Source organism: Triticum urartu, chromosome 4, assembly GCF_003073215.2.
Source record: "Triticum urartu cultivar G1812 chromosome 4, Tu2.1, whole genome shotgun sequence".
Classification (NCBI taxonomy): domain Eukaryota; kingdom Viridiplantae; phylum Streptophyta; class Magnoliopsida; order Poales; family Poaceae; genus Triticum; species Triticum urartu.
The window spans coordinates 83580654-83599513 of record NC_053025.1 but is presented as its reverse complement, the minus strand read 5'-3'; the positions used below and the strand labels follow the sequence as shown (position 1 = coordinate 83599513).

The 18860-nt window shown below is 46.8% G+C and overlaps 1 protein-coding gene and 1 pseudogene across 1 annotated transcript; both read right to left on the bottom strand.

The window, feature by feature from the left end:
• Window positions 1-929: 929 nt before the first annotated feature.
• LOC125550804 lies at window positions 930-3778 on the bottom strand (annotated as a pseudogene).
• Window positions 3779-10205: 6427 nt separating this feature from the next.
• Window positions 10206-15284, bottom strand: LOC125550803 (disease resistance protein Pik-2-like). The gene is made up of 3 exons (XM_048713897.1): window positions 14121-15284; window positions 12824-13483; window positions 10206-12333 (listed from the first exon to the last, which is right to left on the bottom strand). Exons 1-3 carry the CDS (start codon window positions 15183-15185, stop codon window positions 10534-10536), a joined length of 3525 nt encoding a protein of 1174 aa, XP_048569854.1. The 5' UTR covers window positions 15186-15284; the 3' UTR covers window positions 10206-10533.
• Window positions 15285-18860: the final 3576 nt, after the last annotated feature.

Below are 18860 nucleotides of genomic sequence, written 5' to 3'. Positions count from 1 at the left end.
CGCCATAGAGAGGGCCAACCCTCCCCTCCTCCACTCCTTTATATATGGGGGAGGGGGCACCCCATAGACACACAAGTTGACAGTTGTCTTAGCCGTGTGCGGTGCCCCCCTCCACAGATTTCTACCTCGGTCATATCGTTGTAGTGCTTAGGCGAAGTCCTGCGTCGGTAACTTCATCATCACCCTCATCACGCCGTCGTGCTGATGAAACTCTCCCTCGGCCTCAACTGGATCAAGAGTACGAGGGACGTCACCGAGCTGAACGTGTGCAGATCGCGGAGGTGTCGTGCGTTCGGTACTTGATTGGTTGGATCGCGAAGACGTTCGACTACATCAACCGCGTTACTTAACGCTTCCGCTTTCGGTCTACGAGGGTACATGGACACACTCTCCTCTCTCGTTGATATACATCTCCTAGATAGATCTTGCGTGATCGTAGGAAAATTTTTAAAATACTGCGTTCCCCAACAATTACCTCACCATGAGGGCATGAACCTAGGTAAACCCTTGTCTCGCGTCTACCCCAATCTAATCCTCTATGCGCGCTCCACCCCATGAAGAACCATGTGCAGGGATCTGACGGTTTTCTGCACCGTCACTCCACATGGGAAGATGCTGCTCATAAATTGAACATACACCAATGACCGGCTACTAAATAGGATGGTTAGTGATGACGCAATATCATTGACTAGCCACCTATAACAGTCAGTCCGTGCTGCCATATTGTCAATTTGAGGTGGACGGTGCCCTTAGCACTGACCGGTCAAGACTAGCCTTGTCAGTGTTAAACTGCCTAGTTAGCTCTCAGAGACTCATACTGACGCCACTTTCAAAGCCTGTCTGTGATGAGCTTCATCTCTGACCAGTGGCCACAGATGGATCAATGATGAGGGATCGGTGGTACAATGAACAGAGACAATAACATTGCATCATGAAATTTCAAATTCTCATTTCAAACTGCACTGAACAGAAGCAACAACACTACATTTGGAGTATAAATTTTTTGATACAAGAGATACTGGATTAGCAATTACCATAATAAATTTAACAAGTTCCACGATGACATGCAACATTATTTCTGCAATAAATTCATTCTAGTAATAACAGAGCAAGCTCTTTCTTTCCATGTTGCCCTTCTTTCGTCAATAGAAGATCCCAGTTTATGATCGCATGGAAGTAGTGGAGAACTGAAATTTTGTAGAGTATATGTAAGCAACACCAGCTTAAATACAACATAAGCTAAATGCAATTATGTAAACAGGGTAAACACATAATAACAATGAAAATCTACACTATAAGTAAACTATGGATAGTCGGCAAAAACCAATGGAAACCAAGTATGCAAATTTGATTATGTTCCTTCCTTTTAGAAAAGGATGGGGTCGCAGTATCTTAGTCCAAGCATTTTGGGGCTGCAAATGAGAGAAAAAATCAATTCTTTTGAAAGCCTTATGCAACTTAACTAGCCATACCAGGCAAATAGTTTGAATGCAATCAGGTAACTTCACAAACAAAAACTATGCAGCATATTAAGATTTTGACTGTCCGGTTATTTGTGCTGTGGTGAATGTATTTTACTATCCATTGTGAGAAACTAGCCGCAAACTTTGAATAAAATTGGCAGGCTAGTTACACAAACGAATTTTTAAGATCCACCTCGATCCCATCCATAGTCTAATTTGATCAATCAATATGGATTTTGGAGGGTACATCATAACTACACAGATTTCAAAATATGCAGATGTACTTTTGTGGAATTTTGCCACTTGAAACATTAGTGTATAGGCAGCAAGCGAACAATTTAAGCGGTGGGTTTCTCAGAAGCGGCCAGAGTAGACTACTGAAAGATATTAGAAATTCCTCTCTTCACTTGCATGAAACAAAGTGATCTCAAAACAGAGCCTCTGATCTAGTCCATATTTAATTTTCATACCTGGTTTGCCCTTTTGCTTGCACAGCGTCCATCGAGCCTCTGAACAATGCTTTCGATTGAGGGTCTGCTCTTCCGATCAATGCGCACACAATCTAGACCAATTTCAATGCATACTTTTACTTCCTGGAGGCCATTTGCATTTAATTTTGAGTATCTGGATGCTATGTGTCCTTCTGTCCAATTTTGACGTACCTACGTAAAGAATTTCGAACAGTTATCCTAGGTGACAACATAAAGTTAAACTCTAACATAAGCTTCTTGATTTCAACAATTAAATCAGCATGTAGTATTCTTTCTTACTCTTTCGATAAACTCCCTTGCTGAAGGTTCGTTCTGTTTGGGGTTATTCTTCTCGCCGGTGGTAGTCTCGATGATTAATAGGCCTAAACTATATATGTCTGACTGAGCGGAGATTTCACCTCTGTATAGGTATTCTGGGGCTATGTATCCGCTGCATATAATTAGCAGTGATAATTTAATACGCATTGCTAGAAAGTGAAGATGCAATTTACAACAAAATATTAGAACAGTTCTGGTCAGCTTACTATGATCCCACAACATTCTGTGTGTTTGCACGTGTTTGTTCTTGACCAAAGAGCCTGGAAAGTCCAAAATCCGCGATTTTCGGTATCATGTTATTGTCCAGCAGTATATTTTGAGGCTTCAAATCCATATGGATAATAGGAATCCTATGAAGAAAGAGTAAACCATCGCAGATCCCCTTAATTATTTTGAAGCGCGCATCCCAAGCCATGTTAATGGGTTTGTCTGAAGTTAAAGATTAAGTTATTTCAGTAGCTAAGATAGTAGTTCAAGGAATAGAACATGAGAAGGTAATCCGTGCTCCAAACATTGTAAAATAACTAAATATTACTCCGTCCGTATCAAAATATAAGACATTTTTGTACTTAGGGAGTAGATGAAACTAAAATAGAAATTTATCATCACATACCAAAAAGGTTCTTCTAAAGGCTTCCCATAGGTAAATATTCGTAGCAGAGTAGGCTTTCATAAACATCTGCAACAATATATCTTCCATTGTTTTGAACAACTTTCTTTTGTCCTTCATGGCAGTACCCAACCAACTTTACCACATTCTTATGGTGGAGAGCCATGATATTCTGGACCTCATTGGTAAACGCTTTGTCGCGTGCAACCGGTGCACTCTCTGCAAGCTTCTTCATGGCAATCCTTTGGCTATCTGGCATAACTCCCTGTTCAACCTCAAAGATACTTTTTCAGCAATCATTGTCATTTTCGTCAACAAATTCCGAAAATGCGAAAAGTTGTCGAGGCATGAACATACCGTATAAACCGTTCCAAATGCACCCGTACCAAGAATGCGATGGTCTGAGAACTGATCTGTGATAGTCCTCAAGAAGTCCAACGGCAGTTCCTTGGGTAATGTGCTTAGAACAGTCTGATTGTTCTCCGTATTGGCTCCTCCAGCGTAAGTGGCCATTTCTGATGGTATGAGAAGTGATAGATGTGAGCTGCTGCAAGCCATGGATTTATTGAAACAATGGAAATAAAATCTACCCTTTTTAAGAAAGGAAAAAACATGTAAGCCATAACATCTTGTTTTAACTGAGCTATAAGCATGGTTGTGCTACAATCATCTGAAAAACAACAAGGTTCTTAATAGACAGCACTGACCTGGAGAAGATCCAACACTTAGGTATGCTGCTATAGATGCTGGGAAGGGGACAGCGAAATGGGGGTGAGAGGCTTGTGAGATGAATGGTTTCTGCTGGCCGAAGGTGCTTATAAATCCATCGCAAAAAAGAAAAGTTGCTTATAAATGAACCCAACGAGATCTGGATTGAGTTGACTTGACTTGACTCTCCCTCGAGTATTTCTCCTTCTTTGAAAAGAAAACGGGGGATCTGTAGCGCGTGAGGACCTCCACCGTGAGTCTGCCTCTGGGGTGGACGTCGGCGTGTCCGTGTACACTGCGAGGTAGGATCCAAAACACTGCGAGGTAGTGTCCGTGTACAAAGCGCGTCTCCAGTAGTCGCGTTGCTTTTGGAAAAACGAGAAAGAGGCTAATGCTAGAGGGTAAGAGCATCTAGCAGACCCCGTATATATCCGTGAGACTGTGACCCGTAAAATAACCGTTAAAATATGGGTCGGCGTGGAAAATTCTGCCCGAGCAGACTCCTCAAACGCGACCGATCCGTAGAAGATTTTGCGGGGTGTGGCAAAAGTTCGACCTCAACCTCTAGATTCACAGGATGGGAGGCCGACCGAGCTCGCCCCCTATCAGCAGCGAGATTTGGCGGGAGAGAACTTTCCGCGCGGCCGTTCCCGCTTCCCCCCTCCTCGGCCGCCATTGCCCCGTCACCGCGCGCTCCGTTTCGTCTTCCCCGCCATGGAAGCCTTCCAGCCGTCCCCCGACACCATGGAGGAAGCGGCAGGGCAACGTCGTCGTTCAGTGCGGCAATCCGGCTGGCCCCGCCGGAAAGGCACGCGCACTGGGCGCCTCCGCTGCTGCGCGATCTGCCCGGCCGCCGGCGGAGAAGGTGAGCAAGGTTTCGGGCGTGAAGCGGAAGAAGGTTCCAACGAAAAGGCCGGAGCCTTCGTCCACTCCCCCCGCCCCGGCGACATGTTCCCCGACGATGCCGTTCAACGGAGCTGCTTCTACCATAGGCGAGGTGTTCGATGAAATGGCCGGAAGGTATGCATCTTTGATCTTTTGTCTTGCTTTTCTTTTCGCCATTGCGGTTTTCGTGACTTAATGTTACTCAATGTAGCGGCGGTTCGAACAATGCCACTGCCGAGTTCGTGAACTTGTTGGACACCAACGCCGTCGACATCGATCAAGCCCCGTTCGCTGCTTTTGATTACAATGAAATGGAGGGTGGTGTGGATGATCACTGTGGTGAGGAAGAAGTGGAGGAGGTAGATGAGGGTGCTTTTGAGCAAGCGCAAGTAAAAAAAAGCGTGAGATGAAGAACTACACGCTCTTGGAATATCAAATCTTGATCAAGGCTTGGAGTGCGGTGTCCCTTGATGCTTGCAGGGGTACGTCTCAAACCTCGAAGAGATATTGGCAAAGAATCCGAGATCAATACTTCCGCATGATGGCCAAGTATCCCAATAAGACATCACAGACCTTTCGGTCACTTCAAGGTCGTTGACACGTGATCAAGCCAATTTGTAGTCGTTGGACAGCTTGCTTGGAACAAGTTCGCAATGCACCTCCAAGTGGAACCGTGGAATCCGACTATGTGAGTTAATTTACACGTCCCAAGTTGTGCATTTCATTTGCATCATATGAAGTGATTGCATCATTTGACCTTATTTTAAATGCGTAGGACAAAATTGCCCAACAAAGATACAAAGACATGGAAGCTTCCGAAGGCTAATTTTTTAAACTTGAGCATTGTTGGGATATGCTCAAATAGTGCGAGAAGTGGAAGTTGATTGACAAAGAATCCCCACCGAAGAGAGGGTCACTTGTAAACATGGATGAAGATGAAGATGATGATGGCCCAAGAAACTTGAACAAGCCCGATGGTGAAAAAAAGACAAAGGAGAAGATCAAGAGGGAACACAAGACATCGAGCTTGCGGGACAAAATTGCTGTCAAATTTATTGAAATTGCTGTCAAATTCGCTCAATTTGGGGGTTTCAGTTTGCGGGTCCAAGCGGCGGCACCTGAACAGACCCCGTGCAGCCGACCCGTAAAAGAGCATCTACTACGAATATCCTTTTTTCAGGGTCCATTTGCGGGGTCTAACTCTGACCTCGCCCGTGTCGGCCCGCAAAGTCGTTTTTCCGCGAACTGCAAACGCGTTTTGCGGGTTGGCATTATATGGGGTCTGCTAGAGATGCTCTAAGAGCATCTCCGGCCGTTTGCCCCCGATAATACTACACGCACGGAGAGAAACAACGGACTCTTACGAACTCTCCTTGCGCGCCCTCCACTAATTGCCCCCCTGATTTCAGTGGTGGACCCACCTGTCGAGGAACGTAGCATAAATTCAAACTTTTCCTACGTGTTACCAAGATCTATCTATGGAGTCATCTAGCAACGAGGGAGGAGTGGATCTACATACCCTTGTAGATCGCGCGCGGAAGCGTTCAAGAAAACGGGGTTGATGGAGTCGTACTCGTCGTGATCCAAATCACCGATGATCCTAGCGCCGAACGGACGGCACCTCCGCGTTCAACACACGTACGGAGCAGCGACGTCTCCTCCTTCTTGATCCAGCAAGGAGGGGAGGAGAGGTTGATGGAGATCCAGCAGCACGACGGCGTGGTGGTGGAAGTAGCGGGATTCCAACAGGGCTTCACCAAGCGCTGCAGGAGGAGGGAGATGTGTCATGGGAGGGAGAGGGAGGCGCCAGGGCTCAGGTATGGCTGCCCTCCCTTTCCCCCACTATATATAGGGCCAAGGGAGAGGGGGGGACGCAGCCTTTGGCCCTTCCTCCAAGGAAGGGTGTGGCCAGGGAGGAGTCCCTCCTCCCCAAGGCACCTCGGAGGTGCCTTCCCCCTTTAGGACTCTTCCTTTCCCTCTTCTCTTGGCGCATGGGCCTTTTGGGGCTGGTGCCCTTGGCCCATATAGGCCAAGGCGCACCCCCTACAGCCCATGTGGCCCCCCGGGGCAGGTGGCCCCACCCGGTGGACCCCCGGGACCCTTCCGGTGGTCCCGGTACAATACCGGTGACCCCGAAACTTGTCCCGATGGCCGAAATAGCACTTCCTATATATAATTCTTTACCTCCGGACCATTCCGGAACTCCTCGTGACGTCCGGGATCTCATCTGGGACTCTGAACAACTTTCGGGTTACCGCATACTAATATCTCTATAACCCTAGCGTCACCGAACCTTAAGTGTGTAGACCCTACGGGTTCGGGAGACATGCAGACATGACCAAGATGACTCTCCGGTCAATAACCAACAGCGGGATCTAGATACCCATGTTGGCTCCCGCATGTTCCACGATGATCTCATCGGATGAACCACGATGTCAAGGACTTAATCAATCCCGTATACAATTCCCTTTGTCTAGCGGTACGATACTTGCCCGAGATTCGATCGTCGGTATCCCGATACCTTGTTCAATCTTGTTACCGGCAAGTCTCTTTACTCGTTCCGTAACACATCATCCCGTGATCAACTCCTTGATCACATTGTGCACATTATGATGATGTCCTACCGAGTGGGCCCAGAGATACCTCTCCGTTTACACGGAGTGACAAATCCCAGTCTCGATTTGTGCCAACCCAACAGACACTTTCGGAGATACCCGTAGTGTACCTTTATAGCCACCCAGTTACGTTGTGACATTTGGCACACCCAAAGCACTCCTACGGTATCCGGGAGTTGCACAATATCATGGTCTAAGGAAATGATACTTGACATTAGAAAAGCTTTAGCATACGAACTACATGATCTTGTGCTAGGCTTAGGATTGGGTCTTTGTCCATCACATCATTCTCCTAATGATGTGATCCCGTTATCAATGACATCCAATGTCCATGGTCAGGAAACCGTAACCATCTATTGATCAACGAACTAGTCAACTAGAGGCTTACTAGGGACATGGTGTTGTCTATGTATCCACACATGTATCTGAGTTTCCTATCAATACAATTATAGCATGGATAATAAACGATTATCATGAACAAGGAAATATAATAATAATCAATTTATTATTGCCTCTAGGGCATATTTCCATCACCACCTCATTAACCCAAATCTCAGCCAATCACTTTTGACCACTCCGTTAAACCCCTCGTAAACAGCTGGTGAGTCTAGCATCTCTCGTTCGCCCTCCAGGGGGCTTGAAATATCGCCGCCTGGGGGCTAACCGGTGCTAAAATCGGCGTGGGGCGATCGGGTTTCCAGCCGCTGCCCCAGGCACCGATTTCGGCCCACTTTTGACGCAAATTTGCCCACTTTTTAGCCGGCTTTCGGCGCAAATTGGCCCGCTATCGGCGCAAATTGACCAATTTCGGCCCATATTCGCTGTGCTTTGGCGTAAATTCAACAGGAGCTATTTTATATCACATAGTTCATCACAGAAAATCAATAGAAATCAAATAGTTCAATACAAATTATATAGTTCAACAAATAAAAACTCATATTTAATCACACGTCGAGCTAGGCGTTGCCCTTGAGCCTCCATAGGTGCTCACCAGATCTTCTTGTAGTTGTTGATTCAACAGTGAGCCTCGGATCTCCTGACGCATATTGAGGAAGGCCGTCCAGTTTGCCGGTAGGTGGTGATCAACTTGGGCAAGAGGACCCTGCCTGTAATATGGTTCAGTGTCAAACACTGACTCTTTCTGCTTGCTCTCAATGATCATGTTGTGCAAGATGACACAACAAGTCATGATCTCCCACATTTGATCTTTTGACCAGGTCTGAGCGGGGTACCAAACAACAGCAAATCGAGATTGAAGCACACCAAATGTGCTTGACATCCTTCCTGCAAGCCCCCTAAACCTTCGCAAAGTGGGAGTTCTTGCCTTCTAGCACAGGGTTTGAGATAGTATTCACAAATGTGGACCATCTCTGATAGATGCCATCTTCTAGGTAGTATCCCTTATTGTAGTGCCGCCCATTGACCTCGAAGTTCATAGGAGGAGAAAGACCTTCAACAAACTTGGCAAAGACAGGGGAGCACTGCAGTACGTTGATGTCATTGTGAGTTCCTGGCATACCAAAGAAGGAGTGCCAAATCCAGAGGTCGTGTGTGGCCACTGCCTCAAGTACCACACTACAACCGCCTTTGACGCCTTTCTACATCCCCTGCCAAGCAAATGGACAGTTTTTCCATTTCCAATGCATGCAGTCGATGCTTCCAAGCATCCCAGGAAATCCTCTTACCGCATTCTGTGCTAGGATTCGAGCTGTGTCTTCAGCATTGGGTGATCGCAAGTATTGTGGTCCAAACACTGCCACCACTGTCCTGCAGAACTTGTAGAAACACTCAATGGTCGTGGACTCAGCCATGCGCCCATAGTCTTCCAGTGAATCACCAGGAGCTCCATATGCAAGCATCCTCATAGCTGTCGTGCACTTCTGGAGTGAGGTGAATCCAAGTGTGCCGGTGCAATCCTTCTCGCCCTTGAAGTAGCTGTCGAACTCCCGGATGGAATTCACAATCCTGAGGAACAGCTTTCGGCTCATCCAATAACAACACCGAAATACTTTGTCACCGTGCAGTGGAGCGTCGGCGAAGTAGTCGGGGTAGAGCAAGCAGTAGCCTTCCAGTCGATGCCTCTGCTTTGCCTTCAGCCGGCCCGGCGCCGAGCCACCTCGCCGCGGCTTTGCATTGCTCGCGAGAAGGCTGGCCAGGCGGCGACGACCATGAGATGCTCTTCGTCTTGGGCGTCGGCATCAGCTTCCTCCTCCAGCAGCGCTGCGAGCGCCTTCTCGTCGTCCGAGTCCATCGCCAAGCTAGGCGTTTCACGGGCGAGCGTGGTAGGCGTGCAACGCCGGTATCCCGCCCTGCGCGGCCGGAGCGCAAGAAAGCTTGCCCAGGAACGGGATGTATGCCGCGGCGAGGCTCTCTCTCTTTTCCGGCGAGGGAATGGCCTACCTAGCGATGTTTTTTTGCCTGACAATGGTGGCCCAGACGCGGTTTTCCCTTCCGCCGGAGCACCCAAGCCCCCCCCCCCCCCCCCAGGGCGTGGGGTTGGGCCGGGGAAAATGTGTGGGGGGGGGGGGGGGGGTCGGCGCCTGTCGGGGACGCAGCTGGAGATGCTCTAATAAGCCAGCCCTCATCCGGTGCATAAGAAATACGAGAAAAGAAAATTCATTGGAAGAACAAAATCAAGGCGCCAGAAGAAGAAAAACTGCTGTTTGTGCCGCCCTCGGCTCAGACCAGCCCACTCGGAAACCCCAAAGGCTCCGATGTGGTCTCGCCGGCATGAGCCAACAACGAGGGAGCACACACAGATTGTTGTTTGGGGACATAGGACCCAGCGAAGAAGAACAAGATCTGAGATCTGTCTCCTCTCATCCACTTGGTCCATCGGGGCGATTCCAGGATTTCCGCCGATCCTGTCCTCCCCCGTCAACATCTCCAGTTACATCCTTTAATACTACTAGAAGGTAAATGAGGCATGTTTCTTTTTGCTTCTCTTCACGATCTAAAGCAAAAAAAAAAAACAAAAAAAACAAACTGAAATTACTAAACCTCTATTAGTCAGACCACTGAATGTCTGAATTTTATCCGAATCAGTCGGTTTCTCTTTTCTTCTCAATAAACAAAACATCAACTAAAATAAATACAAGGACCAAACAAAAATTATGTACAACCGTATTACTCTTTTTTTCGGAACGCGCATGAGAATTGTGCGTCGATTCAGTAATAAGAGAGAAAGAGTTTTTGAAACATTACAATGGTATTGCTCTAAAAGAAGAAAGAAAATGAAAAAGGAAATTTAAAACAAATGATGACAAAGTTCCAGCGTTCATTGGCATGATTCTTTCTTACGCGCAGGACAGTTACACATCTGTATTCCCACTGAAACAACAGGATCGCGTAGTAGGCGTGGGGTGGGGGGACAAACAGAAATGAACAAGGACAATGACAATGACCAATCAGCAATCAGTCAGTATCCATCAGGATAAACGTGGCTATTCCTCCTGCTCCAAAACTGGTTCGTTTGGATGCTGGGCAAGTTGGCTCTCCAGCTCTTCCTTCAGTGCGTTGTCACAGCAACCCTTCAGCAAGAGTACCTTGAGTTCAGTTACGTTATTCAGGCCGGAGAACTTCACTGAAGAACCATTGCAGCAGTGAGCCTTTATCAGCTCAAGACTTCTCATTGTGTTTGTCCCAAAAGTAACTTCGAAGTTTGAGTTGAAACCGATGTCTAGGACCTTGACCATTTGGTAAGTTGGCACCTCAAGTCCAGCCTCTTTAACACAAAAATGGACCTTACTATCTTGGAGCAGCTTGATACGGAGAGTGAATAGTTTGGATAGACTCCCAATGAGCTTTATGTCATCCTCTGTCAATATGGTCATCTCCAAATCCAACTTTGTCAGCATGCTAAGCTCGTCGATCTTCAAAACTGGCAACTTCTCCACAGGCCCATGCAGTTTAAAACTCTGCAGCGTCTTCAAAGGCAGGACGATGCCAGACAAACAACTTTGACTGCCCTTGTCCAGCTGCACCGACAAGGATTCCAAATGGACATGGCGTGAGATTGCAGAGGAGAACTTCTTGCTGTTTCTCCTGTTGATGCCAGACACTCCGAGCTTGCGCAATTGAGTCAGATCTTTGAGCTCTTTAAGGATGGCTTTCCCGCCTGATGCACCAATGTTGACAACACCGAATGTGTGCAACGTTGTCAGTTTGTTAATCCCTCTAGGAACCATAACACCAAATTGGCGGTGACGTCCGCAGAACTTTGGTACTGAAAGACATGGTGTTGATGATTCCTGTGCCTGGATAGAGGTGCCGGCACGGATGTACTGCAGCTTCTGTAGCTTTTTGATGTTCCCTGGTAGGTTCACAATCAATGTGTGTCTGATATCCAGAGTCTGGAGCTGCCTCAGATCACCTACTGAACTTGGCAAATGGTGAATCTCACGGCATCCTCGCAGCGAGAGGAACTTGAGACGACGCAGCAGCTTTAGCATCTTCTCGAGATCGGCATCCTGTACATCCAATGAATCCTCCAGGTCGAGCACCCGGAGCAGCTTCATGCTTTCAGAGACGAAAAATTGTCTCCACTTCCCAAACACCGTCAGTGACCGTAGCTTGGAGAAGTCCATGTTCTCGAACACAATCTTGTCTCTGTCCCAGCTCTCCCTTATGATAAGGTGACGTCCCGTGCGTTGTGTGGTTATCTCACAACAACCCTCCAGCTCAAAGACAAGGTTCTCTTCCATCCGCCGCGAGACGATGTACTCCCGGATGAAACCATTGACGCGGCACGAGATCATCCTTCTATCTCCTGAAGTAGCGGTGACTAACTGAGGTGGATGCTGGATAATACTCAGGTCAAGGAGATTGGAGAAGAACTTCTCCCCATTTTGCTCTGCAGAATTGTCTTCGCTGTCCCTGGAGTAGCCCTCCGCGACCCACCTCCTCACAACACGTCTCCGCCGGGGGCTCTGATCTCGGGGGAAAAGTGACATGTAGAAGATGCATGGCTTAAGGGAATCTGGGCAACTGCGGAAGTAGGAATACATCCAACTGAATAGGCCCTGTAGACTGTCGTACTCTGGATTGTTCTCCAATGTGTGCATGAACCTGTCATTGGTAGAACCTACCGTATCCATTAGTGTGACAGTCTTCTTTGCCAATATGCCAGCTATTTCAACTATTACTTGTGGAAGCCCGCCACACTTGAGAATAACTTCATGTAGTTTAGCTGCTTCTTCTTCTCTGAGATCCTTCAGAGAGGAGTCTGGGTTCTTCCTTTGTACCTATTGTTAAATTAATCAAGAACTGACCATTCTTAGTATGGTAAAGACAAATTGCATTTGATGATGTTTCAGTTGCAAAATATACAGTTAGTAGTGGACGCAAACATAGTAAGTACATGCATGAGCTCTAATAATAGGAACTAAAAATGAAATTACTCGTTCACAATGCGTAAATAATTAATGAAAAAATGCCAGGGGAGCAAGAAAAAGTACCGCTATTTGTTTGCTACAAGAGGCATCCTAGCGTCTTTTATACAATAGATTTAGAACATTGCCAATTTCAAACACAATCCGAGACCAATTCTTATGGCATATATGAATTTTCAAAATGTTGGCAAAAAGAAAAAACCTAGTCTAATGTGTTTTATTATCTCCTTAAACAGTTACAAAGCAAACTAATGCACGAGCACTAACAGTTGTAAAAACAGGAATGCACAAAATCAGTCAGGAGAAGCTAAAACAGAGAAAAGTTTCTTGTGAATGAACATACCTCTTGGTGGAAGAGACTAGACGCTGCATCAGCTTGAAGACCTTTGACATTAAATATGAGCTCTTCCTTGTCCGCGCAACATGTGGCAATGCTTGCTTCTGACGTAATGGCAATGATAACACTTTTTTTAGAGGATCTAGGCAATAAGGCAGCTTTTATCAAGTCCCATTCTTTCTTGGACTGCAGATCATCAATAACAACAAGGCAATGATGGTGTTCCAGAAGATCACGACACTCTTGAATGGGGTTTTCGAATCTGATCGTTCCACGGTTAATAGTCTCATTGGCTTGAAGTGATTCAGAATGAAAACCCAAAAGTAAGCTCCGAGAGAAGTCCCTTAAATTGAATGGATGAGATACATCCACCCAACCATACTTAACAAATAGGCCATTGGCAAGAATTCTATCACAGAACAAGTTTCTTACGAGAGCTGATTTCCCAACACCAGCTATTCCCCAAACAGATATAACTTGAAAAGAGTGAAAACGTGCAAATGTTGTATGTTGATGAAGCTCATTCATTTCTGACTCACGTCCAATGATCGGGTACTCTTGCATCCATTCGGTGGCTGCACTATTTTTACAGGTGAGTATATTTTCAGAGCTCACTCCTTGCTCTGCTGGTCTCTCCTCTGCTTTCTCTCTATCACCTTGAGATCCCTGAAAATAAGAGAACAAATTCAAATTGATGAGCCCGGGTAGGCCTTGCAGAATAAATCAAAAACCTTTGTTTGGAAAGTTGATGCCTCCAACTGAAAAATTCATTTAATTTGTAAGTTAGAAGAGGTGAATGCTCATGGGTTGCAAGTTGAGGCTCTCATATCAATTGAAGTTGAATTGATCATTTCAAATGTATTTGATTACTAATAAAGTTCATTTTCCTTCTCAGCTGGAACCTGATAATGAACAAAGTCTACAAGTATCAACTTGCGCCACAAACAACTTAGTGGTCAATTCTATGACAAATAATACATGTTTAGATGATAAACTCTAAATATATTACACACTTTAAATAAGTATAATCAAGTACAGATTCATTCTCTTTTACTTGTGTTATCCTAGAATTGCAGCAATCAAACTTGGAAAGAAGCCCTGATGCACACAATTTGTCACCTCAGGATGGTAGCAGCAGATTTGTTGCCCAAAAAGTTATCCATGTCGATAGATTTTAAAGATGCTTCTCGCATGATAAGATAATGATAGAATGAGTGCATTTGCAATCCTGCTAATTAATGTCGAAAATAGAATTGAAGGCAGTAATTTTGCTGAATGTAGTTGACGATGTTCTAGGCTTTACCTCTCTGAAGGCATAAACCGAGTGGTCAGCAGAGAACTGCTTCAGCTCCAATACTTGGTACGAATGACCCACGCACAAGCTTGCAATTTCAAACTGCTGCGTGGACACGATGATCCAGCTGCCATTCTTCTTGTCAGGAAGAAAAGTCCTGATAGCATCCCACTCAGCCATGGTGGACAGGTCTTCCAAGACGATGAGATACCTCACATCGTTGACTTGCCGCACGAACTCCTTGAGGTAATCGTCTTGGGTGGCCTCCGACCTCGTCAGGACGCCTCTGAGTGCCTCTTCGTGTAACTCTTGGCAAGTGTTTGCGTAGAACTGCGCCGTCAATCCCCGGATGAAGTCGTGGGGATTGAAAGGATGCGCGAGCTTCACCCACGCGCGGCAGGCGAAGTTCTGGCAGCTCTCCGGGTCGCTGTAGGCCTTCCTGATGATGGACGTCGTCCCGAGGTCGCCGCCCGTCCCCCACACGGAGACCACCTGGAGGCCGCCGTCTTTCTTGGTGATGAGCTGGGTGAGATCCCCATGCTGCCGCTTCGTGATGTCCGTCGCCTCGACGAGCATGTGGAACGCCGTGGCGCCCATCGCGGCGCGGGCGGCCGACGGCGGCTGCTGATGCACGACGACGGGCTTGGAGCCGGAGTCGCTGATGAGGCTGTAGCGCGCGTTCCTGGAGCTCACGTCCTCCACCTGGATCTTGAGCTGCCGTATCTCGGCGATGGCCTCGTCGAGCGGCTGCCTGGCGGCCGACACGAAGGGCGGGAGCAGGCGGCGCCACCACTGGGACTTCTTGTCGAGGTGGAGGACGAACTCGATGCAGTCCTCCACGTCGTAGGCGAGCTCCCGGATCTGCCGCACCCAGGTCCTGACCACGATGTTCCTGGTGCGCTCGTCGTCGGCGAGCTTCAGAAAGGACTGCATCATCTGGAACTCGCCAGTGATGAACACGAGGTCGCGCTGCGCGCTCTGCCGCAGCTTGGAGTCCTCCTCGATGGCCGACTGGGCCTTGGTCAACGCCCCCTCCACCACCGATTTGGCCAAGCCCACCGCGAGGTCCGCCATTGCTGCCGACTCGGTCGCCGTTCCTTGGGCTGGCTGCTTGACTGCTTGGCGTTGTGTGTGTGTATTCTACGAGCAGCAGACGCGCATCGCGGAGCAGGTCGAGATGGCATTCTTATTGGGGAAGAAGAGTTGACTCGGAGTCGTCGCGTCCTTCCAAAATGCAACGACGTCAATAACTGCCACACGTGTGGCATATATGATATGCGCCCACATATCATGTATGGTGTGAGTAGGAGGCAGTCCATACGTGCAGTGTGTGAGTGAACATTAGAATTGTTTACACGTTTGGGCGCGGCTACTTCGTGCCACACGCTCAACAAGTACTACTTATCTTCACCCCATGCGTGTGGCACGAAGCAAAAATACCCACACGTCTTGACGCAGCTACGTTAGGTACTCGCGAGATGACGATTTAGTTGCCATCCTGGTTGGCAGATGTAGTTATCCGGGATGGCAAGTGTAGTTGTAAAAGCATGGCAACTCTATCTGTTTTGGTTAACTATAGTTATCATGTCTAATTTATGGTAGTTGCCGCGTGTAATCAAACCGTAGTTGCCGTGTGTGATTAATTACTTGCCACATATGGTCAAAACATTAGTTGCCATGTGTGTTTACCTAGTTGCCACGTGTGGTCCAACTATAGTTGCCATGTATTGTTAATCACAGTTGTCATGTGTGTTTATCTGGTTGCCACGTACGCGCAACTGCAGTTGCCGTGTAGCAAAGAATCACAGTTGCCATGTGTGTGTACCGAGTTGCCATGTTCACGTAACTGCAGTTGCCATGTAGCAAAGAATCACAGTTGCCATGTGTGTGTACCGAGTTGCCACGTTCGCGTAACTGCAGTTGCCATCCACAAGGTAGTAGTGTCGTGTGGGCGAAAAGCAGTTCGCCCACACGCGCATGACTTAGTTGGTGGCTGTGTGGGCAAAAAGCAGTTCGCCCACACAATGCAGCTGGCAAACAGCGTGGTGCGGGCGTGTGGGCAAACTCTCCAACGTCCACACACCAGCCCCGTCCTATGTGGCACATCAAATCTACCTTTTCGTGTCAAAATTCATGCAAAAGACAGTGAACGGCAATACAGACATGTGGGCAAATTGGGTAACGCCCACACGTGTGAGCGTTAATGTTTTCGAAATGCAAAAGGGCATGGCTGTCTTTTTTTAGGTGTCAAGAGCATAACTGTCATGAAACTATGAAAATGCCTGGTTGAATCAGAGATGGTCAAATGGGCCGGCCCGGCCTGTGCCACAGCATGACCCACCGAGGCCCGATTAGTAAATGTGTCGTGTCGTGCCGGCATGCGTGTTGCGCTCTCAGGCCCGAGCACGGCTCATTTGCTAATCGGGCCAACCCGTTGAGACATCAAGCATGTAGGTCCACGTGTTGTTTGGATGTGGCATAATGGGCAGTTTTTAGGCCATATATATATAATGGATTGTGTCGTGCCGCCCCGCATACAGCCTCATGGCCCATGCACAACCCTTGGTGTGCCGTGTCAAGCCCATGTCGTCCCGTGCTAGCGGGCCAGCCTAGCTGGCACGGACCAAATGGCCAGCTCAAGGTTGAACCGACCGGCATTTGCACCGGTCGCGAGTTGTGCTATCATTGGCCCAGGCGAGATGGGCTCCATAGCAGCTGTTGAGTTCCTTTTTATACAACAACGATATACAGAGAAATACACATGATGTGGCACATCATTGTTCTTGGGCTAGCCATGTCAGGCTTTGAACATATAATTCTGCAGGGTTTTGCTGACAACAAATGGACTAAGTGGATATATTTGATTTGTAGGTTGATATTAATCAATCTAACTAAAATGCTAGATAAGTTTCAGTGGAGGTTAACTACTGATGGTGTCTTCATCGTGAAGTTTATGTATGAGGATCTTATGAATTCTGGACCTATTTTTCATAGAAAAAATATCTAAAATATAAAATGTTCTTGCAAGATCAAAGTTTTCATGTGGCTTTTGCAGAGGGAGGTAGTTCTTACAAAACATAATCTTGCTAAGTGTAATTGGTATGGTAGCAAAAAATATTGTTATTTTTAAATCAGGAGGAGATGATTCATCATTTATTTCTATCTTGTCCGTTTACTATCTTGATTTGTTTGCATGATTCATGTTGCCTACAATTTACCGCCGTCAACGAGCATTCCAAATATGTTTAGAAATTGGTTGGGTGGTATTCATCATAAGCCTAAGGGCCAAATCCATGTGGAGTTTGTGTCATTCTATGGGCAATATGAAATTGTTGGAATGTGTGCATTTTTAATATATCATCTATTCTCAATTTCTTGTTGTTTGGTACTCGTTGACTTGAAATTGGTTCATGTTTAGTATAATGAATGTGTGCACCATATAATGCAGAGGCTGGGGTACTCCTCTTTTTGAAAAAATGGGACCCATCACTAAGGACGCAAAAGAGAAAAAGTTGGCAACTAGCTAGTTTTAGTGTCTCTTTCCTTCCCCAGCGACGGTTTGAGCCGGCACAATTGGCATTGGTATCACCCCGAGATTTGTTAGAGGGAAACAACAAAGGTGGCTCGACTTTGGGAGGGGGCAATCGTGGTAGATCAACCTTCTAATGCACTCGTGGGACAAATGGAGCATGGCATGGGAGGAGGGCACTTCTCAACGACGGTGATGACTACATGTAGGACTGCAGGTTGAGGACCAGCGGCAATGGCTTGGGTTACGATTGGGGCTAAGTTCCGCGACACCGGCATCGGGCGTGGAGGAGCTCCCCGGATCCCTACAACTTAGTTTGGTCCGTGTCAGTACTTCTTTCTGCTTGGGCCATCACGGACGCCTCCAACCAAGCCTCACGCCACATTTCATGACCCCTTCTTGATCCACAATCGTGTCGCGTTTTCCGCTATTCGCCAGTTGGGCTCGCTGCCAGATGAGTCCCTTTGGTGATCCGGTAACGGATAGCAGAAAATGTTCCTGGCCTCTTTCCCCTAGGAGAGACCCTGAGTTATCGAACCCACGAGAGAATGTGCACCTTTAAGATAAGGGTTTCTACCATGTTTTTGCCTGAGTTTAAATTTCAGTTTTTATACCGAATCATAATCAGGTTGCAAATGTGAGGAATTAATTCTTACAACCGTATATTTGTGACCGGGATCATCATTATCTTAATTTGTAGTTCCAATGTGAAAGTTCGCCTAGATAGAGCAGTACTCCCTCTGTAAAGAAATATAAGAGCGGTTAAATCACTAAGTAGCAAACATGCAATGGAAGAATATGTTTGCTAATACATTTGGGAATGTATCAACTTAAATCATTTCATTCATTATGTGGGAAAGGGATCCTGCCTTGCAGGAGATTATTGCAGACGACGATGAAATCTGCAGCTAATATGTTGAGTCTGACACCAGATTTATAGAATTTGGGTTCTTCCTTTTGATTTGCTATAAATCTGACAATGGGGAAACAGATATTTCTCTTTCCAGCCCCACAAACAACATAAATTTGCAGGCAAAAGACCCTAGCATCTTGCAGTGAAGACCCAGAGTGTTTTTGTTTTCTTACAAACAAGGAAAAAATTTAGACAAGTCGGACGGATTTTCAGGAGAAATTTCGGTAGCATAATGCATTAGGAAGTATCCAAATCACCATTTCATTCATTCTGAAATTCATTCATGCACTCGCAAGTCAGTAGATTC